This window comes from Suricata suricatta, chromosome 7, assembly GCF_006229205.1.
Source record: "Suricata suricatta isolate VVHF042 chromosome 7, meerkat_22Aug2017_6uvM2_HiC, whole genome shotgun sequence".
NCBI lineage: Eukaryota > Metazoa > Chordata > Mammalia > Carnivora > Herpestidae > Suricata > Suricata suricatta.
The window spans coordinates 85,817,414-85,840,629 of NC_043706.1; the positions used below are offsets into that span (position 1 = coordinate 85,817,414).

General features: G+C 36.1%; 1 protein-coding gene across 2 annotated transcripts in view; it reads right to left on the reverse strand.

The window, feature by feature from the left end:
• CCNC (cyclin C) overlaps window positions 1-22,350 on the reverse strand; it is a 29,031-nt gene extending 6,681 nt beyond the window's left edge. The window contains exons 1-9 of one of the 2 annotated variants that reach the window (XM_029943603.1): window positions 22,072-22,350; window positions 14,622-14,728; window positions 13,678-13,762; window positions 13,172-13,241; window positions 9,289-9,340; window positions 3,171-3,226; window positions 2,270-2,305; window positions 1,495-1,586; window positions 801-868 (exon numbers count right to left, since the gene is read on the reverse strand). In XM_029943603.1, the coding sequence (XP_029799463.1) occupies window positions 801-868; window positions 1,495-1,586; window positions 2,270-2,305; window positions 3,171-3,226; window positions 9,289-9,340; window positions 13,172-13,241; window positions 13,678-13,762; window positions 14,622-14,728; window positions 22,072-22,103 (598 nt within the window). In that variant the 5' untranslated portion in view covers window positions 22,104-22,350. The remainder of the gene's footprint in view (window positions 1-800; window positions 869-1,494; window positions 1,587-2,269; window positions 2,306-3,170; window positions 3,227-9,288; window positions 9,341-13,171; window positions 13,242-13,677; window positions 13,763-14,621; window positions 14,729-22,071) is intronic. The other variant, XM_029943602.1, reaches the window with a different exon arrangement.
• Window positions 22,351-23,216: the final 866 nt, after the last annotated feature.

Consider the following 23,216-nt stretch of genomic DNA (forward strand, 5'->3'; position numbering starts at 1 on the left):
ATAACCTATTTGCCACCCCCAATGTGGTGAGAAATATTAGCATTTAAGGAATAACTGAAAAAAAGAGAAACTAATGAAAGTAAGGTGGTGAAAGAATAGGGGGGAAAATCAAGAAGACAGAATCATATAAATTGATAGTAAAAAGAAAGGGAAAAGAAACTAATAAGTGCTTAATTAATGGCAGGCATTATTGTTTTTCTAGAAGATACCTCATTTAGTTCTCGCACAATTCTGTATGCAGTTAGTATCCCCAACATTTTGCAATTAAGGAAACAAACTCAGAAAAGTTAAATACTCTTCCCACAACTGTAAAGTAAGCAAAGTTTAAACCTGAAGACAGTGTTCTAAGCCACTACACCACCTTCCACAGATAAATAAAAATGGTAGCTAGCTTCTCCCTCCAGCAAAGACTACAGAGGTCCTTTACCGAACCTCTGAGGACTTAATTGGGCTTAGGAAATAAAAGACAGGGCCCGTTATTCTATGTAAGTTACAAGTAATATTAGCAGGTTTAATTCTGAACTTTTTTTCCTAAACAAACAAAAATGTTCTATTCAGACACTGGTCAAAATTATTTTAAATGGTTAAAAAAAAAACTTACCAAAAGAGGGGGGTGAGAGGGACAATAATCCTGATTTGTGAAAGTTATATTTCATATTATTGAAAGTTCACATGCAAGGATTAGACTATTACTTCATTAAACATAAGAACATAAAGTATAATAGGGTGAAATTTCTTTTGAGATGACCTAAATAGGCTTATAACAATTTAACTAATAAAGGTACACCATGCTTACATACCTAAAGCTATCATGAAAGGAGGATACAGTAGGCAAAGATCCGTTCTGTAGGTATCATTCACTATCCTCCTATGGAAATGTAAATCATATTATTACTGAAATCAGAACTACCTTATATGATTGTACATCTCCCCCCAAAGAGGATCAGATTTCCCATCTTTGTACATACTTATTTCTTTAGTATTACTTAAGTATAAATATAAAGGTGAAAACATCAAGGGAAAAAATGGATATATGAAAATGACAATAAGCATATTTTAATGCATAAAATTACAGGTAAGTAAATTTTAAAACTTAAAACCTTACAATAAATTACAATATAAGGATTTTTTCAATTTTTCAAAAATTAGAAAATTGAAGAGGAAACCAGAAATAATATAATTAACTAATATGTATGTTGAATACCAATAAAAAGTATTCTATTTGGAAGATAACCTGTCTTAATTTTTATGTAAACAGTCTGTTTTTCAAAAGAATCAAATTTTAATGGAAATATTAATCAAATAAAGATCCTTACAAATTTAGCATTTATATCAATATAGTTAATTAAAATTCAACAAGCAGATTATTTCGCTCAACATACAATATCCTGGGGCATCAGTTTAATTACTTTAAAAATACTAAACTTCATATTCATTTGTCAACCTTCCTAGCTAGTAACACATTACACTATGAATAACTTCTGTTCTAATTACCATGCAAGGGGAAGCAACATGTCTTCTTGGCCCATGTCCTGCACATACTGGAGCAAAGGTCTATAAGGATGATACACTATCAAGCAACAATCCTAGAAACAGTTTAAAAAATGTGTATGTATAAAAACAGATATATTACAACACAAAAACTTATCATTACCCAACTGATTTGTAATTGTGTATTTCAAAATGCATTTCTCTAACTCATGCTTGCTTCCCTCTTATTTGGTTAAGCAAGCAGTATGGCAGCCCTAAACTCTACTAGAGTAGTGAAGGCAGTGCTCTCTCTGGAATATACCTTGGTAAATCGGTTGGCAGTCAGTCAGCATCCATTCCCTTAGAGACTCAAAGTGTCACATCTGCAGCACACTGAAACCTCTTATTAGCCTATAAATCCAGAATTCCCAACTGGAGGAGCAGAATTCTGCCAAAGACATAATCTATCTTTAAATAACACCACACACATACACAAATTGTGCAAATAATTTACAGTGGCTTAATGTCCTGACTAGTTTGCTTGTAATCCTTTTATTATAGTTACTATAGATAGAACAGAAAAAATTTTCCATCCTAAGTAGGCTATACAAATTATTTTACAGGCTTCTGAGAGGATATAGGTGATGATGCTATTAGGTACTGTGATTTCACCATCATGTATCACTTGGATGGTTTTAAAATGCACCTCCCTACAAATCATTTCTTTAAATAATTTCTGACTTCACTAAATTTGAAAATGAGTTTTACTCTATTAATCACAGGGAAGTAATATACTTACCATTAGTTCTAAAAGATAGAATTCACATTCTAATATCTGTTTTAAAAATAAAAAGATTATAAATGTCAATGTGAAATAAATTAGTCTACTTAGTCTAACAATTTATACATTATGGTAATACCAAAAATTCTTACTAAAATTTTTTTAAATGAAGCACACAGCAGCTTATATGAAAATGAACATACACAACAAAAATTACTTTTTTACTATTCTACAATGCACGCAATTATGATTATATGCTTATAAGGAAAAGCCAGCTTCATATAAGCATATATTTTTTTAATATCCTGTATATACTTCAGATTTTCCAATACACTTTCCATAAATGCAAAATGCAAAACTGCAATTATTTCCACTTAAGTGTTACTTAATATGTTAGAAATCAATAAAAGAAAAGAATACTGAAAATGAAACAAAAAACAATCTACACACTATGAAGAAACCCCTTGCAAGGCAGAAAAAGAACATGCCTCTTAAAAATGTTAATAGAAAATTCATCTTCTAAATTAAAGTTTCAAATACGGTTTTCATACTGTTCCATTATAGTAGTTCTCAGCTCTAGCTGCACAGCAGTGTCACCTGAGAGCTTTTAGAAAACACCAAACCTCAGGCCTCAAGCCTGAAAATTCTGTTTTAGTTGGTCTCTGGAGAGGCCCTGATATCAGCATTATGAAAAAGTTCCCAAAGTGATTTAGTGAGCATCGAGGGTTGATAACTACTGCTATTATGTACTTTTTTTTTTTTAAGGTAGAAGTAATTTAGCTTTAATATTAGAATTAAAGTTTATATTCTTGTAGTATTTGAAACTGCCATTTACAGGAAACTAGTTTATTCTAACATAAAATGGAGCTAGTTCATGTACAGCTTTGACAAGTAATTTTATTTTATACAATATACTTACATGGTTCATCCTATAAGGAAACTCCTTTGGAAAGGCATATGAAAATCTAGTTTTTACTGCAGAAAACAAAAAATGACTTAGAAAATGTAAGAGTGAATTAAAGCAATATTTCTTTAACACAGTGTAGAATATTAGAGGGAGGGCTAAATCATTTTTAGTAAGAGCTCTTAGAGATGCTTAAGAACCCAGATATTTGTTTTGTTTTCAGGTGAGGGGAAAGAACTACGTGGCAGGAAGGCCTGTATCTAGGCCTATATCTATATTACAATTAGAGAGCTTCAATTTATATACCTAATGTATTACTCTCCCCTTCCCTTGCTCATCTCTCTCTCAAAAGTAAACTTTAAAAAAAATTTTAATATTTTCAGCTCTAGAATATTGTTTTATTTTTTTGTAACTTAGCTTAGAAGAAACACAAGTTATATATGTATTCAAATATATATGTATGTAATTTCTAAATATACATAAAAATTAAAAGGATAATACAACCAAAGAATGTTAATAGTGGTCATCTGATTTAAGAATTTTTATTAATCTTTACTGTCTATAACAGATACTTTATCAAAAGATATATTTTATTATTTGTTTTAATTTTTAAGGGTTTTTTTTTAATTATTGAGAGAGAGACGGAGCATGAGCAGGGAAGGGGCAGAGAGAGGGGGAGACACAGAATCTGAAGCAGGCTTCACGCTCTGAGCTGTCGGCACAGAGCCTGACGCAGGGCTCAAACTCACAAACTGCAAGATCATGACCTGAGCCAAAGTCGGATACTCAACCAACTGAGGCACCCAGGTTGCCCCTCAAAAGATATATTTTAATAAAACCATAAAAATATGTTCAAAGTTCTCTAGGACTTTTTTTATACGACACACAAACACAGTTACAACTCTCTGTCACTAAGAAAGTACAAATGAAGAAACTATTAACTATCAGTCTTCTATCTCCTCAAAATGATATGAATGTACACATTTGAGTACTACTATTTGAGAAAACTATTCAAGTTATTGTGATGCAACATTTCATTAAATCAAGTAATTACTGACAGGCTCCAGAGGAGCTGTCCTGTGATCCCTTCCACTTGTACAAAACCCAAGACCTCACAGAGATTAAAATTTTTTTTCATTTTTTCTACGTACTTTATTTTCAAAAAGTTTTATTTTGTAAACTGGGTATCATAACCAATTTCAATAGGTAACATCTGCCAAGATTTGAAATCTAAACCATTTAAAATTGATATTAGGAAATTTATACTTAAGCTTTCCTTTTCTTTCTCCTTTATTTATAAACATACCTATTATTAAGGTTTCTGAGTTTTACAAATCCTTCTGGTGTAAACAAGATGCAAAATGTACAAATAAAACAGGTATTTACATAACGGTAACTAATCAACAAGGTAAAATTAGATGAGGCCATGAAGATGGGATCCCCATAAAAGGATTAGTGGTTTTTTAGGATTAGTATTCTTATAAGATAACAGCAACCTCTCTCTACCATGTGTGAGAGAAGGCAGCTGTCTTCCTCCCAGGAAACAAATGGCTGATCAAGGAAGTGACCAAGGCAGACACTGTTCCATCTTGGACTTCCAAGCTTCCCAAACTGTGAGAAATAAACACCCACCACTTAAGTCACCCAATCTATGCTATTTTGTTAGAGCAGCTCAAGCAAAGACAACTGCTCACCCAGTTTCCCTTGTTATTAACATTTTATATTATATTAGTATGGTATATTATTATAATAAATAATGAATCAAAAGATAATCATTAACTAAAGTCCATGATTTATTCTGATCTTCTAGTTTTTTCCTAATGTCCTTTTTTCTGTTCCAGGCTCTCATCTAGGAGACAACTTTATATTTGTCATATCTCCTTAGATTCCACTTGGCTGAGACAGTTTTCCAGACTCTCCATGTTTTGATGACTTTAGCAGTTTTTGAGAGTATTTTTTTTTTAAGTATTTATTTTGTTGCTTCACCCTCTACTAGACTTTGTCTGATGTTTATTCAATTAAAGTGGTGTTGTGGAATTTTGGAAGGAAGGACATTCTGGTACCTACCTTTCTAGGTAAAGTGCCATTTCATTGTATTACAACAAAGGTACACAATTTATCACTGTTGATACTGACCTCAATCACCTGGTGAAGGTAGTGTTTGTTGGGTTTCTCTTATTTCCCCCTGCCCTTTTCAAAATGTACACATTTGAAGGAAGTCACTATCAGGGTGCCTAGGTGGCTCAGTCAGTTAAGCACCCTACTCCTGATCTCAGCTCAGGTCATGATCTCACAGTTTTGTGACAGGTTCACGAGATTGAGTCCTACAACGGGCTCTGTACTGATGGGACAGAGCCTGCTTGGGATTCTCTCTCTCCCTCTGTCTGCCCCTTCCCCACTCTCACGTGCACTCTCTCTCTAAATAAATTTAAAAACTTAAAAAAAAAAAGAAAAAGAAAAAGTCCCAACCAACACCTAAGAAGTGGAAATTTACGCTTTCCCTATTTGAGGGTATAGTTAGATACATAAATTATATGGAATTCTTCCATAGTATAGATTGGTCTCTTCTCTCTCATTTATTCAATAATTTATTTATGTCAGTATGGATCCATAGATACTTATTTTATACTTTGGGTTATAATTCAATACGACTTTTTTTTTTCTTACACAAATTCTTCTAGCTTTTCAAATCCACTGAGAGCTCTTTCAGTTGGGTTCTGTGTCCCTCTGACATATCCCCATTAAGGTAGGTTTTGTTCTGGGTTTTGGTTTTTTTGCACTTCCTTACTTATTGGCACTATAAGATGCTCCAGGTCTATCTTGTTTGTTTCCTGCCCCAGTCACTTCTCCTAGGAGCCCTAGCTCCATTTAGTGGAGAACAGTATTAGAAACAAAGATCTGGGCACTAGGTGAACTCATTGCAACTGGGATGTCATTGCTGTGGACTCTCTTAACTGACAAGCCTACACACACACATAGATACAAGTCCACGTATCTATAAATATTTATGTTACAGTAAACATGAGTTCATATTGAGATCTCTAACTCCAATTAATCACCACATGACATGGATCATTCTGATCCCTTCTTTTTGCTTATTTGTGTATTCCCACTCTAGCAATGAAAAGCTCAGCTCTAAATATCTGCCATTCATTTACCATGGGTGTAACTATTTAGTGGAGTTGTTCAATTCCAGATACAAGTAAAGCAGTATTAGAATTGTTAACATGTATCCACCTTAAGTATCAAATTTATCAACTAGAGTACAGTGCTTACATGCAGTTCCTTTTGCCTTTAGTCTTACAGACTATACTTCTCCCCAGAGTTATTGACTGAGGTCAGCATCTCTCCACACCCCCTTCACTGAGGTTGTTTCAAATATCTTTAATATAGTCAGAGTCTCCTTTTCTCAGCACCTATTTACTTCTTAATTCTTTGCAATCTGGTGTCAATAACATAATGTCTATAACAGCTACATTCTCTCTCAAAGATCATAAACCCAAAGGTCTGGTTCCAAAGGTCTGGATTTTTTCTTCGGTACACAACTTCCATGCAGCACAAGACACTATGCAACTCTATCTCTTTCTTAAAATTTATCCCGTCCCAAATTTCTATAATTGGCCTCACATTTCTAAAATGTTCTACTGATACATTTACACTTAGAATACCCAAGATTAAAATTTTTAACTCTTTTCAGAACCCATTTATTCTCCTCTTCTGGTAGCACCTTCACGTTCCCAATGTCCAGGCATAACACCTCATCATTTTTTATTTATTGAGAGAGAGACAGACTGAGAGGAGGCAAGTGGGAAAGGGGCAGAGAGAGGGGGAAAAAAATCACAAGCAGGTTCTGTGCTGTCAGCTCAGAGCACATTGTGGGGCTTGATCTCCCCAACCATAAGATTATGACCTGAGGTGAAATCAAGATTTGGACACTTAACCAACTGAGCCACCCAGGAGTCCCTCAAAAGTCATTTTTGAATCTTCTTAAGTCCTTTTCAAAAGCCTGCTGACTCTGTAATGTAAATCTAGCTTGCTTAGTCTCCTTGATGGGGGCCAAAACATCATTAAAAATTTTTTTTTAATATTTATTTTTGAGAAAGAGTGCACCGCACAAGAGCAAGACTAGGCGAGGGACAGAGAGAGAGAGAGAAGGGGACAGAGGATCTGAAGTGGGCTCTGCACTGATGGCTCAAACTCATACGAGATCACGAGATGATGATCTGAGCTGAACTCGGACACTTAACTGACTAAGCCACCTAGCCTTCCCTCAAAACATCGTGTTAAGCCTTCATTAGTACTTACATGGATCACTTCAATAGCTTCAAAATAACTTTTTCTACTTTAATCTTGTTAGCTTTATGTCTCACTGCACCCTGTGGTGACAGCACTCACCACAGTTTGCAGGTTTATACGTACTTTAGAAGGCTTTTTTTTTAGTTGTTTTAAAATTGTGGTAAAATATACATTACATAAAATTTACCATATTAGCCATTTTTAAGTATGCAAAATATTAAATATTATATACAGTAATATTAAATACATTCACAATGTTATGCAACCATCACCACAATCCATCTCTATAACTCTTTCACCTTGCAAAACTGAAAACTCCAGACTCACTCAACAAGTCCTCACTTCCCCCTCCCTCTAGCCCCTAAAACAGCTATGATTCTACCTTCTATCTTTATTAATTTGATCGTTCATAATAGTAAATGGAACCATACAGTATTTATCTTTTTGTGACAGGCCTATTTCCCTTATAATGTCCTCAAGGTTCATCCATGTTTGTTTGTTTTTTTAAGATTTTGTTTTTAAGTAATCTCTACACCAAACAGGGGGCTTGAACTTAAAACCTTGAGATTAAGAGTCACATGTTCTACCTACTGGGCCAGCCAAGTGCCCCAAGGCTCTTCCATGTTGTAACATGTGAAAAATCTCGAAATCTGACTACTTCAACTCACATTCTCCTCCTTCATCTTACAGTATTTTGTCAGATTCACCTTCCTAACACACAATTCTGACATCATCATGTTGAGAAATAAAGCCTTTAACTTTACATTCTGTTGACAGTACCACCATCAATGTGATGTATCTGGTGTATTAAATTCTATGGCAAAATTGATTACTACTCTTCTGCCCTTAGAAGAGTAAAATGTGACATGGGAAAGGTTGAATTGGATTATGACATTCGTCTCAGATAAGGAAATGAATTCCCAAAAATATGAAAATTAGTCTGGGTCACAAACTTAAAAACACAAGAAACCTTCTGCCTCCTCTGTAAGAGCACAGAAGTAAAAAAAAGAAAGAAAGAAAGAAGGAAGGAAGGAAGGAAGGAAGGAAGGAAGGAAGGAAAGAAAGAAAGAAAGAAAGAAAGAAAGAAAGAAAGAAAGAAAGAAAGAAAGAAGAAAGAAAGAAAGAAAGGAAAAAAAAGAAAAGAAAAGAAAATGAAAAAAATCTGTACTATCTTTCATTAGGGGATGTCGTTGTGCTTAACCTACGAAGACAGAGCACAGCATACTGTTACTACCTTATGTACAATATTTTAAAGTCACTGGTCTACAGCGTCATTTCCTCTAACGTCGTGACTCAGAGGCAGCTGAACCCCATCTTTTTAGAAAAAGAACTAAGTCCAAAAGGTAAAGCAATTTGCTCAAAGTTATATAGCTGCTGTTTAGACAGAAGTGGGGCTGGCTACTATAGTCAGAAATTTTTTTCCTGTTCTATGTTTTTCAAGATGGAAGAAAAACAAATGATTCCCATCAAACACATACACTATAATTATAAAAGAGTTTACTTCACCCACAAGAATGACAATGGCTAGTCATTACAAAGCATTTTTCTTTACCCTTATTATTTGAAAAGTCATTGAATTGATGTTTTTGGATCAACAGTTACTATCCATTTTTAGTACTAAAAGTAGTATCTTAGAAATAATGCTGTAGATGGTTTTTAAAATGTTTGCATTTTAATTTTATTTTTAGCCAAATATACTAGCCATAAATGTGACTGCAGGAGATTTAACAAACCCAACCAACCTCTCATAGGTCTCATAAACTGAAAAACACTTATGTTCTATGGAGCTATTTAAAAGAATTATATCCTTAAAGCAGGATATACTTTTTTCACTTACACACAGAAGTAGCAGCAGCAATCAATCTTGTATTTGAGACTACTCCAAATTCCTAGAGAAATAAAAGTGGATGAGATCAGGCATATAGTAACCAACCGAACCTAAGGGTATATGGAGTATATATATTAAAAGCAAAGTACTTCCCATGTACCTCCCCCATGTTTATTGTCTGTTCACACCTTGAGGCCTGAAGCACTTAACTCTCGAAATGTGTTTCCTAATATTGCTGCAATAAGACAAATGTTTAAATAATTTTGTAATTTAACATCATTGAGAGGTGCAAATTAGAAACCGAGCCCTAAAGCAACAGCGCCAGTTTACTGCACTCAAATTAGTTTCCAAAAACATTTTTTAGATTCTACACTTAATTGCAAGAAAAATATTAAGTATGCTTCCTATTCAATTGAACTTGGACTAACAAACAGATACTTCATGCTATTTAGAAATAAAACAGTTGAATCTTTAAAGAAAATAAACTTTAATATCATCAAAAAAATTCAAAAGATCACAGAAACCATTATTCTTTTCAGAACAGGAAAACAAGAATGATGTAGTATAAGAATTCTAATCTCAGTTCCCATTTCTTCTTTGAATTTATATGCCACCATTGTAAAAATAACTAAAATTTATGGGGTGATCCACTTATATTGTTTCATTTAATTTGATTAACCTCATAAGATTACTGATTACTATAACCTTCACTTCATTTTAAAACAAAAAAATCAAGAATCTGTTCCTTATTCAAGGAAAAGAACTAAAAAGAACTAAACTCCAGGGACCTGAGTGGCTCAGTCAGTTAAGTATCTGACACTTGGTTTCGGTTCATTCATGATCTCAGGGTTCCTGAGATTCAACCTTGCTTAGGATTCTTTCTCCTTCTCTCTCTGCCCCTCTCCTACTCATGCTCACTCTCTCTCTCAAAACAAAGAAATAAACTTAAAAAAGCGGGGGGGGGGGGGAACTAAACTAAATGAGTCTATTTAAATACCTTCAATGTACATCCTTATCTTGGGGGGGGTGTATGTATAAGTGTGTACATATATATATATTTGCCTTTAAACCTCAAACCATAATTGAAACTAAAAAGTAAATACCTCAGATATCTTCTTAAAAGTAATTTCAATACAATTCCCACACAATGGACAAAGCACAGAAAGAATTAGTCACAGTTAAAAATTAAAAAACATAATGCCATAACCAAATATGAAATGATAAATTTTTTTCCAGGAATAATTCTTTTTTTTTTAAGTAATCTCTATACCCAATGTAGGGGCTCGAACTTATGATTCCAAGATCAAGAGTCATATGCTCTATCAACTGAGCTAGCCAGGTACCCTGATCAAGGAATAATTCATTATCCAAAACTCTTAGAGTAAAAACTTTCATTTAGTAAATCATATAACAAAAGATATTTAACAAACAAATTAAAATTCCCAAGTTTATCTACAAGAATAGAAGTTTATAAAGATTTTGCCTAGATTTTCCATACTAGTTATGCTTCAGATACATCAAATTGCATGGTAATATTTGGAAAAACCATCCCATAATATGGACTTTTATAAACATTTCCTTTTCCACTAGGGGCACCTGAGTGTCTTAGAGTCACTTGAGCAGCCAACTTTGGCTCAGGTCGTGAACTCACAGTTTTGTGAGTTCGTGCCCCACATCTGGCTCACTGTTGTCATCAAAGAGCCAGCTTCAGATCCTCTATTCCCTTCTCTGTCCTTCCCCAACTTGCATGTTCTTGCTCTCAAAAATAAACAAAGATTAGGGGCGCCTCAGTGGCTGCGACAGTTAAGTGTCCAACTTCAACTCAGGTCATGATCTTGCAGTTCTTGAGTTCAAGCCCCATGTCAGGCTCTATCTGTGCTGACAGCTCAGAGCCTGGAGCCTCTTTCAGATTCTGTATCTTCCTCTCTCTGCATCTCCCTTGCTTGTGTTCTGTCTATATGTCTCTCTCTCTCTCTCTCTCTCAAAGACAAATAAAAGATTTTTAAAAATAGTTTTATTTAAAAAAACCCAAAACACTTTCTTTTTCACTAAAGCACTTAGTAACAACAAGACTAGTTCCACCTCTTTAAACTACCACCTATAATTAGGAAACCATAAACCTCTAGAAAGTCTTTCTTAATATTATTTCTAATAGTCAACTCTCATTACTTTAGGTAATAGTGGGAAAGGTATCTTAAAATAATCCTATATAATGACTAGAACAAAACCAAATCAAAATGAGTACCAAAAGAAATATAAATCTACAAGGCTTAAATTATATTCAATTTTTAAGAACACAGTTACGATTCTAAAGACATCTAAGAATAGAAACACAATACTAAGGTTTCATAACATTAAAGAAAGATCCATATATTATAATGAAAATCAGTCGCTATCTCCTAGTACTGTCTGGATTTTAGCTGTGCTCTCTCAAAAAATACGGAAAAGGTAAGTAAGGTGAGCATAGATTTGGTCTCAGCTCTGAGTTCCTATCTCTCTTCTCTCTCCCTCCCCTAACTACCCTCACTGCCCTAACAATTCCTCACTGGAATCTGTATGACTAGAGTCACACTCAATCCTTCCCTGCCTTTCCTCCAGCTTTCCCTGCGGCTGGGCAGGCAGCCATTGTTAGGAGGCAGGGAGGGAAGCCAACAGGACATAGGAAGCATACGGAGAAGGAGGGACACAGGAGGAGGTACTGTATCTCAGATTATAGTGGAGAAGCTGTCACACGTATGGACTACTACTTAGTGCCAAAAGGTAAATTTTTAGAAGATACACAAGAAAGCAGTTAAAAGCATGGAATTAGTAGCCAGACTCCCAGGGCTCGAATATTGGCTGGGCCAGGGCACCTGGGTGGCTTAGTTGGTAAAGCCTCCAACTTCGGCTACCGTCATGCTCTGAATTCCTAAGTTTCAGCGCTCGTTGAGCTCTGTGCTGACAGCTCAGAGCCTGGAGCCTGCATCAGATTCTGTGTCTCCCTCTCTCTCTGCCCCACCCCTGCTCATGCTCTGTCTCTGTCTCTCAAAAAACAAATAAATGTAAAAAAAATTAAAAAACAAAAACAAACATAAAAACAAAATCAAATACTGGCTCTGCCATGTATGACTTCCACGATCTTGGGCAAATTTCTTAATTCTATGTACCTCTGTTTCCTCATTTATAAACTGAGGATATTACACTTCCCCATTGTTATGAGGATTAAGTCAGTTACAGTTGTAAAAGAACTTAGAATAACACTTGGTATATATAGTAAGTGCTAAATAAGTATTTGTTAAGTGAATATATAAAGACATGTATATCTTGGGGCACCTGGGTAGCACAGTGGGTTAAGCACCTGACTCTTGGTTTGGCTTAGGTCATGATCTCACAATTTGTGAGTTCAAACTGGCACTGTGCTGACAGTGCAGAGCCTGCTTGGAATTCTCTCTATCTTGCTCTGCCTCCCCCTGTTCACTCTCTCCATCTCTCTCTCAAAAATAAGTAAACTTAAGGGGCGCCTGGGTGGCTCAGGTGGTTAAGCGTTTGACTTCAGCTGAGGTCATGATCTCACTGTTTGAGTTCTAGCCCCATGTCAGGCTCTGTGCTGAGAGCTTGGAGCCTGGAGGCTGCTTCAGATTCTGTGTCTCCCCCCGCCACTCTGCCCTTCCCTTGCTCATGCTTTGTCTCTCTCTGTCGCTCAATAATAATTTTTTTAAAGTTAAAAATTAATAAACTTAAAAAATAAAAAATAAAATAAAAAGACATGTATATTTTTGATTTTGTATGAATTTCAATATTTTACATAAATAACCATTTGCCATTATTTTTCTATAGGTAATATGAAACTTAGGGCAGATTAACCAATGCACACAGACTATACTTCGATGAAGAACAGAAAACTATCACATACCTCTACTTTGGATGCCAAAAACACACATGTAGGAGCCATTAATACAGGATCTATACTTTTCAGAGAATACCTAAAAATATGATAAGACAAATGTCATTCATATAAAAACACACTGGAGGGGCACCTGGGTGACTCAGTCGATTAAGCATCTGACTTCAACTCAGGTCATGATCTCACAGTTTGTGAGTTTGAGCCCCACATCGGGTTCTGTGTTAACAGCTCAGAGCCCGAAGCCTGCCTCAGGTTCTGTGTCTCTTTCTCTCTCTGCCCCTCCCCCATTTACACACACACACACACACACACACACACACACACACTCACTCTCTCTCTCTCTCTCTCTCTCTCTCTCTCTCAAAAATAAACATTAAAAAATAATTTAAAAAACACACTGGAAAAAAATCAAGATAACTCTATGGTACACACATGATTCAGTTACACTAAGGTTAATCAACATTACATAAGAGTTTCAAATAGGTGTAACATATTCCCAAAATAAAAAGTCCTACCTGGCATAGAATCTCTTGAAATAGACTGTAGCAGTGGCAATAACTTGTTGTCTTAATTTAAGATGTTCACCTAATGCCTGAATAACTAGAGGAAAAATAATAAAGTTTTAAATGTATCTTTGGGTATCATTATAACAATGACATTGAATAATAACTTCCATGCGGTTAAATTATGACTATATTCATTTCTAACAGAGAAAAGCCTACATATGCTATAAACCTCTATTTGAATCACACTGGGCTAGTACTAGGATTTGCAAATCTGTTAAAATATATATAGGTATGCATAAAAGCAATAAAAAATAGAAATTGCCCCATAGCAAACACTATTCTTACATTAAGAAGGCTGAATGATAGGTATTTCAATGATTTCTAGCGTATCTTTAGAATATAAAAAGAAAATATTAAACAGCTATCAAACTCATCACACCTACCACTTTATAAAGCTTACTAAAAAGTCAGTGACAAATCTTTAAAACAACAAAGAGGTAGGTTTGCAGAGCAGTGAACTAAGGGTTAGAAAAATTATATAACAAAGCTACCATGTGGCAGAGCAAGGATTTTCTGACTCTAAATCCCATTCCCTCCAAAGCAAACATATAAGGATGACCAATATAGGATGTCAATCCAAAAACTCCATTTATCCCCAAAATACTTGCTTTAGCCAATCTTAGATTGGGTTTAATAATGCATTATAAAGACTTAGGGCAATCAATTAACACTTTCAAACTGTTCTGAGTGTCTCTGATATATGTAAGATTCATAAGACTTTATTTAGATCACTTAAAAAGAAAGACAAATGAATATAAGTTATAAAATGAAAACGTGTATAAATAAAAATGTTAATTAGGAACTAAAACAATTCATCACAAATTACTACACAAAAGTTTGAATTCAGAGGTGACCTACTGTACCATTTCAGTTAATTTTTTAAAAATGTTTACCATTTGTAAAAAATATTTGTAATTTCCAATACTCTTCTTCTGAAAGAAACTTTAAGTCCTTCTGGCGCTCCTTCAACAGATCTTGTTTATCCAAAATCCATTGCAAACTAAAAGAAACAAAGATGTTAAAACATGATACAGAAAATCAACTAACAAAGTCACAAAAAACATTCTAAGATTGAACAAGTTATAAACATTCTGAGAAATACAAAGTGCAAGAAGTAACTCAGAAGATAGTATGTTTCACATTTCTTGAAATTCCAACACTGAGAATTATCTCACTGGGGAAATGGGTGGCTCAGTTGGTTAAGCATCTGATTCCTGATTTTGGCTCAGATCAGGAGTCCATGGTTCATGGGTGAGCCCTGCAACAGGCTCCATGCTGATACTACAGAGCCAGCTTCAGATTCTCTCTCTCCCTCTCTCTTAGCCTTTTCCACGCTCTCTCAATCTCTCTCTCCCCCACTCAAAATAAATTAAATAAAAGAAAATTATCTCACTAATAAATGTAATTATGCTCTGAAAACAATTTCACTCTCATTTTCTCAGTCTCTCTCTCTCTCTCTCTCTCTCTACCATATACTACATTTCATTGGTTTTAAGATTCTGGTATCAAGAGATCTTATGATCAGTGATGCCTTAGGCTTTTAACTGGTGGTACATTTACTTTCTCTTAGTGATACATAAAATAATGGTAAAGTTATTTGACACCAAATGATGTTACCTTAGATTTTATCTTTTCTCAGTTATTCATGAATAACTGGAGTATTTAATTTCCCTACTTAGCAAATTCCAATCATGTTAAAAGCTGCTTCAGGATTTATTACACTAATAGCCTCCTCCACCTGCCTAGGCAAGTCTACTATTTTTAACCAGAGATATGAAATTGATATGACCCATAAAACTATTTTGCAACTTGCTTTTGTCATTCAGTATGTACTGAAAGTCTTTTTATGTCAACAGATTTGTTATTTCACACCCTTTCAAAGTGCTGCACAGCTTTATGGATGTATTATTTTTTAGTTAATTCATTTTAATAAGGCAGATAGGTTATAATTTTTTACTATTAAAAATAATGTTTTAATGAATAGCTTTGTAATTCACCCTTGTATATTTAGTTAACATTTAAAATAATTTCCTAGAAATAGAACTGATTGGTCAATTTTACTGATAACTTTGTTATACAGTGGCAGTTTGCAGTCCATATGTCACACCAATTTACATTCCTATTAAAAGTACATGGGGGTGGGGTGCCTGGGTGGCTCAGTTGGTTGAGCATCTGACTTCAGCTTAGGTCACGATCTCACAATTCTTGAGTTCAAGCCCCACATCAGCAAAGAGACTGCTTGGAATTCTCTGTCTCCTTCTCTCCTTACCCCCCTCCCTCAAAATAAATAAATAAACTTAAAAAAAAAAGTCTTTAAAAAAAAGTACATGAGGGTGTTTTAAAATATTTAACCCTCGGGGTACCGGGTGGCTCTGTCGGTTAAGCATCCGACTTCAGCTAAGGTCATGATCTCACGGTTCGTGAGTTCAAGCCCCATGTCAGGCTCTGTGCTGACAACTCAGAGCCTGGAGCCCGCTTTGGATTCTGAGTCTCCCCCTCTCTCGACCCTTCGCCTGCTCATATTCTGTCTCTCCATCTCTCTGTCTCTCTCACTTGCTCAAAAACAAATAAACATTTAAAAAAAATTAACCCTCCTATAAGTTACTGCCAATCATTTAAATCCTTTACAACTGAAAGGCAAAGTAGTATCTTACAAACAGGGGGCATGGGAGTCATTTGTTTTTCGTTTACTTCTGAGGTTGAACAGTTTACAGGGCTTATTGGCCAAATACAGTTCTTCCTTTGTACACTGTAATTTTTTTTAGTTCATTTTTTATTTATTTTGAGAGGGAGATAAGAGAGCAAGCAGGGGAGGGACAGAGAGAGATAGACAGACACAGAGACAGAATCCCCAGCTGGCTCCAACCTGCCAGCACAAAGCTTGACATGGGACTTAAAATCGAGAACCCTGAGATCATGACCTGAGCTTAAGTCAAGAGTCGAGCCTTAACTGACTGAGCCCCCCAGACACCCCTGTACACTGTAATTCTAATATAACAATTTTTCTAATGGGATGGTCTTTTTCACAATTTAGAATTCTTCTCATGGGGCGCCTGGGTGGCTCAGTTGGTTAAAGCCTCCGACTTCGGCTCAGGTCAGATCTCACGTTCGTGGGTTCGAGCCCCGCGTCGGGCTCTGTGCTGACAGCTAGCTCGGAGCCTAGAGCCTGCTTCCGGTTCTGTGTCTCCTTCTCTCTCTCCCCCTCCCCCTCTCGTGCTCTGTCTCTCTCTGTATCAAAAATAAATAAAAACATTAAAAAAAAAAAGAATTCTTCTCATATAATGTGTATATTATACATAATAAATCATTTGTCAAATACACTGTAAACATTTCCCAAGTTTAGCATCATGTCTTAATATTTAATTATTTATAATACAGAAATACAGATGACTTATTAAAACCAACCCATATTGGAGCGCCGGGTGGCTCAGTCGGTTAAGCAAACACATTCATGGCCAAGAGAGCTAAGAACTGGCCCATCACATTTTATAAGAAATTGTTTAAATAGTATGTGTTGAGGGGCGCCTGGGTGGCTCAGTCAGTTAAGTATCCGACTTTGGCTCAGGTCATGATCTCACAGTTCGTGGGTTCGAGCCCCACATCGGACTCTGCGCTGACAGCTCAGAGCCTGGAACCTGCTTCACATACTGTGTCTCCCTCGCTCTCTGACCCTCCCCTATTCCCACTGTCTCTCCCTGTCTCTCAAAAATAAATAAAAGAACATAAAAATTTTTTTTTAATTAAAAAAAACCCAACCCATATTTTACTTTGATTTTATGCTCGTCACAAATGAAAAGGCTTTCTCTGACACCAAATGATTTAAAAAAAAAATTCACCCATATTTTCTAATACACTTAAGGATTTTTTCATTCAATTTGTGATCCATCTGGAATTTACTCTGGTACAGGGTAGAAAAGAGGGATCCAGCTAAATGTTTCATCAAATGGTTATCCAAATGTTGACCAAAGTATTTCTTGATTTATAATTCTATTATTATATTTGGGATCTACTTTATAATTTTTTTTCTTTCTTATTCCTATGCCATGCTATTTTAAAACATAAAATTAAACAATTAAAATCTGGAATAGAAAATACCCCCTTGCTACTATTCTTCAGAAAATTGCTTGATATTCTATTACAGTTATTATTCTAAGACTTGAACTTTTAAAAGTCTATGTCAAGTCCCAAAAAGGAACTTTTAAAGGAAGTCCATTCAAAATTGTTTGGGATTGCGTTAATGAGATCAATATGTAAAGAAATGCTATCTTTAGAATGTTAGAATTCAAACTCCATTTATTAAAATCTTTATGTTCTACTACAAATTTAAAAATTTTCTTCCTATAGGTCCTGTACATTTATTTTGTTTATTGTGTATTTCATATGTTCTGTTGCTACTACAATTATATTTTTCTATCATTCATTTTTTAAATATATTTATTTTAATGTTTATTTTTGAGAGAGCACAAGGGGGAGGAGTAGGAAGAGGAGGACAGAGGACCTGAAGGTGGCTCTGTGCTGACAGCTGACAGCAAAGAGCCTGATGTGGGGCTGGAACTCAGGAACCCTGAAATCATGACCTGAGCTGAAGTTGGATGCTCAACCAACTGAGCCACCCAGGTGCCCCTATCATTTATTTAAAAATTTTTTTAATGTTTTATTTATTTTTGATACAGAGAGAGACAGAGCATGAGAGGGGGGAGGGTCAGAGAGAGAAGGAAACACAGAACAGGAAGCAGGCTCCAGGCTCTGAGCTAGCTGTCAGCACAGAGCCCAACACGGGGCTTGAACCCACGAATGTGAGATCTGACCTGAGCCCAAGTCGGAGGTTTAACCGACTGAGCCACCCAGGCGCTCCCCCTATCATTTATTTAAAAGAAAGCTTTCCATTTTTACATTATGTAACTGGTCACCTCATTAAACATTTATAATAATTTTTCAATTAACTGAATTCTTAATTTTATTTCTACATACCGATAATTTTGTCATTTTTTACATCTCATTCCACTAACTGCATTGAGTAGCATTTTCAGAACAACGTTAAACAGGCACCCTCATTTTCCTAATGTTTCACCATAAAATGATGCTTTAATATTCTTACAGTGTTAAGAAAGCATCTTAATAGTTTTAGTCAAGAAAAGATGTTGAATTTTAACAGAGGTCTTGATGCCTTCACTGTGTATTAATAGATTTCCCAATGTTGACTATATTTCTATAATAAAATCATTTTTTATATTTCTAATGTAATAGTAGACTCTACTTAGAAGTAGTTTATGATGTTTGCATCAATATTCAAAAGTGAGACTGTTTTATCAGTGTTATTGTAGCTTTATAAAGAGAACTGGAGAGCTTTCTGTGTGAACGAGAATAATTTCAATAGCAGATCCTACTGAAAATGGGAAAACATGTACCCATGAAATAATGTGGGCCTGGTGCACTTTTTGAGGAATAGCTCTCTAGAATCTTTCTTAATTTGTTTTGGCTTTCAAACTCACTCCCATGGAGATAACCCAAAGGTACATCTGGATTTATTTGCTTCTCTTCTTCCTAATTTTGTATTTTTGTATCATACCTTTTAGCCCACTTGAGATCCTCTGTACCCTTCTCTCTCTACCCCTCCCCAGTGCTAGCTCGCACCCTCTCTCTCTCTCATTAAAAAAAAAATAAAATGTTAAAATTGGTATTACCTTTAAGTCATTCTCTCTTTTCCATTTGGATTTATTTCACTGTTTCCTTTTTAATATTCTTTAAATCTTTCTCTTTTTTCCCCTTGAATTTATTTCAGTTTCCTTCTTAACATTCTTTTTTTTTTTTTTTAATGTTTTATTTACTTTTGAGACAGAGAGACAGAGGATGAGAGGGGGAGGAGCAGAGAGACAGGGAGACACAGAATCCCAAGCACGCTCCAGGCTCCCAGCTGTCAGCAGAGTTCCACACGGGGCTCAAACCCACGAATGTGAGATCATGACCTGAGCCAAAGTCAGAGTCTTAACCAACTGAGCCACCCAGGCGCCCCACCTTTTAACATTCTTAAGTAGAATATTTTGACTTCTTTTTATTCTTTCGCAGTTTTTCAGGATGTTAGTTTATAACTTTGACTTTGGCTACATCCCATAGGTATGGATATACATTGATCTCATTAAGTTATTTCCTTAATATTATGTAACTATATTTTCAGTTTCCTCTTTGATACAACAAAGTATCAGAACTGATGTTTGTACTTTTTAATTTGTTACCTTTTCACTAATTCATTCAGTCAACCAGCTAATATTTAGTGCCCTTCTACTTTTAATGCAGTTAAGGTCCAAGAATGCATTGTGTTCAACTTTCTAGAAAACATTGTGATTCACTCTGTTCTAGAATTATCATTAATTTCATCCTCACAGTCATTTAATGTTTTTAGAAAGATAAACTTCACAATCAAATATTTTAAGTTTTTCTTCATAGCACATAGTAGGGAGGATAAACCAAGAACACTTATAAATACCAAATTTCATAAAACTTAATTGACCATTATTTCATGTGCTTCTAGGGAAAAAAAATGCCATGCTCATTTCAGAAATGTTAAAATGTTCATCTTCAAAAAGTCACGTAAAACAATAGTTTTTGTAATCTTTCTTGTTTGTTTTTCCAGAATTAATTGCTTTGTCCTCCTTACTTATATATAACCCTTTGCAGATAAGGCATTTCGTGATTCTCAAGAGATCTGAGTAGCTCTTTCCTCCAGGACTATTTGAATTGGAGACAAGGACACTTCCAAAAAAGCATATTTAACATTATAACAATCTTATAATTCAAATGTGAAAAAACAATTATTATAGATCCTGCCCATCCCTTGATAAATATTGTCATTATGCTAACAATAAATGAAAGCATAATAACACTTATCAAAAGCTGGGTAGGGGTGCCTGGGTAGCTCAGTCTGTTAAGGCTCTGACTTCCGCTCAGATGATAATCTTACATGAATCTCACCATTTGTGAGTTCAAGCCCTGCATCATGCTCTGTGTTGACAGCTCAGAGCCTGGAGCCTGCTTCAGATTCCATGTCTCTCTCTCTCTCTGTCCCTCCCCAACTGGAGCTCTCTCTCAATAAATAAATAAATAAACAAACACTTTTATTTTTAAAAAGGGTGGGCATTTTTTTTTTAGTTGAGAAAAAGGATTGTTACCTTTTGATAATCAACAGCTAGCTCCCTGTCAATTCTACCTCACTTCAAAGTTTATCAAAATACTACCTCTTCTCCACGAAATTTTCTGTATTTTAATTTTGTCCAAGCAAATATGACAGTGAGCAAAACTACAAAATACAAATGTGATCAGAAGTAGAGCTTCTACAGAATTTCATCTCCAGAAATTATTTCACAGCAAGAGGAAAACCTGCTTTCCTAAAAATAGGTATTCAAAGCCATTGTTTTCTTTTTTCTTTTGTACAAAGGACTAGGAAACGAATGAAGAGGAATTCATCTTTTTCACAGAATCAAAGTTTAAATTACAATTACTAATGATCTCTTAGCAGTAAGATATATATACACCAAAATATGATAGCACCAGGTTCTGTTCATCTTTCAACCATACAGTGGAAAACCTATCAAAGATCCATCAGTCCCATCACCCACCTTTCTGCCTACTTAAATGTATTTAAGGGGAAATATTTGTAAGATTACTCTAGTTATTCCATGGTCACTAACAAATACAAAAACGAATTCATGAAATACGTTCAAGAAATCGGCAGTCACCAGGAAATACATGTTTGAAACAAAATATAAAACACAGACGAATGAAATGGATACATTTTTGAAAGCACTTAGCCTACACTTCAACATACAACTCCATCTAGGCACAAAGTAATGGCAGAAACTGGTGAGAGCAGAAACAAGCCTGACTCTCCAGGGAATATATTAAATCCACTCAAGACAGAACGTGAATGTCAAAAGACAACGATGCCGATTCCCTGAAGAGAGCCCAGGCAAAAGCGAACCATAGCTGTCGTGAAGAGCCCGCCTGACAGTCCCGAACTATGCCACACTTCCCATACCTGTGCCCATCCCATCCCAACCCGCTCCGCTCCGGGCCTAGCTTATCCAAGACCCCGAAGTTACACTCCTTCCTTCCTCTGAGACCGAACCTCCTTAGCACCCCCCCGCCCCCCACCACCAAATGCTGCCAGGGGGCGGGGAGAGGGGAGTCGCCAGAGAAAAGTGCGTCCCGCTTCCAGCCGCTGCCGCCTCCCGGGGACCCCGCGGCGCTCGGGACAGAAGCCGGGATCCAGGCCAAGGGAAGTCGCAGGCCCGGTCCTCACCGACTCCTAAGCACAAACCCCAGGCGAGAAGACGGAAGATTACTTACTAATGGGAGCTCTGCCAAAAGTTCCCTGCCATGGAACACAGCTTGCCCTGATAAAAAAGCACCAGCCGGCGGAGCGGCCCGCGGAGCGACCATAGACCCAGCCCGCCCGGTAACTGCGCTCCTGGATGTGATGGACTCGGCTCCGCTCCTCGGCGGCTACGGTGAGAGGAAGAGGATGGCACTCTATCCTCCTTGTCGCCGGCCGGCAACACTCTACAGTGTAAACCAGTTCCTATGGATAAAAGTTCCGGCCCGCCCCGCCGTAGCCATAGCGGAGGAAGCCGGCGGGGAGGAGACGGCCTGTGGCTGCAGAAGGGGCGGGAACTGGTGCTCACTGGAGACTCGCGGTGGTCGGAAGGTTCTCGCGTGAGCTTCCCACCAGTTCCGGCCTGAAACCCGCGAGTTGTTCTCTCTGAGCAATTGCCATTCACTGAAAGGGGAGTAGTTCGGACAAGTAGGCTGGTTTGGGAATTTTTTTTTTTTTTTTTCATTTTACAGGCTTCCACGATGGCACTTAATTAAGATAGAAAATTTCCTGACTTCAATTCTTTGACCTGCTGTTGGAAAGAGGAAGAAAGATGTTTGTCCTCAAAAATAAATAAATAAATAAAAATAAAGATTATGTTATCCTCCAGGACCTACCAAAATTTACCGGCATTAAGCCCAACACGTTCTTAATGGAGTCCTTTTGGACTGGATTGCAAACGTAAAGCATCTGTGCTTTTCAAAGTCAGAGACTACCGGTTTTCCAGAACAGTGAAATTTTTTTCTTTATTATATAGATGCATGTGTGTGTATTCATATATATGTATCAAATAAAAACATACAGCTCAAAATGCAATAATTTTATTTTACAAGATGAAATAATCTGATTTCTCATTCTTTATGTTGTGACATTGCATTTATTATAAAGCTTATTTTTATAAATAATTGGATACACCTGAAAGTTGTTCACAGAACACCAGTGTTATGAGCAGTTTAAGGTTATTTTTCAGCTAAGTGAAATAAGTTGGAGAAAGACAGATACAATATGGTTTCACTCATGTCCAATTTAAGAAACAAAACAAAGAAAAAAGGAGATTAAAAACATACTTAAATATAGAGAACTAGTGGTTGCCAGAGAGGAGGTGAGTGGGGGAATGGGT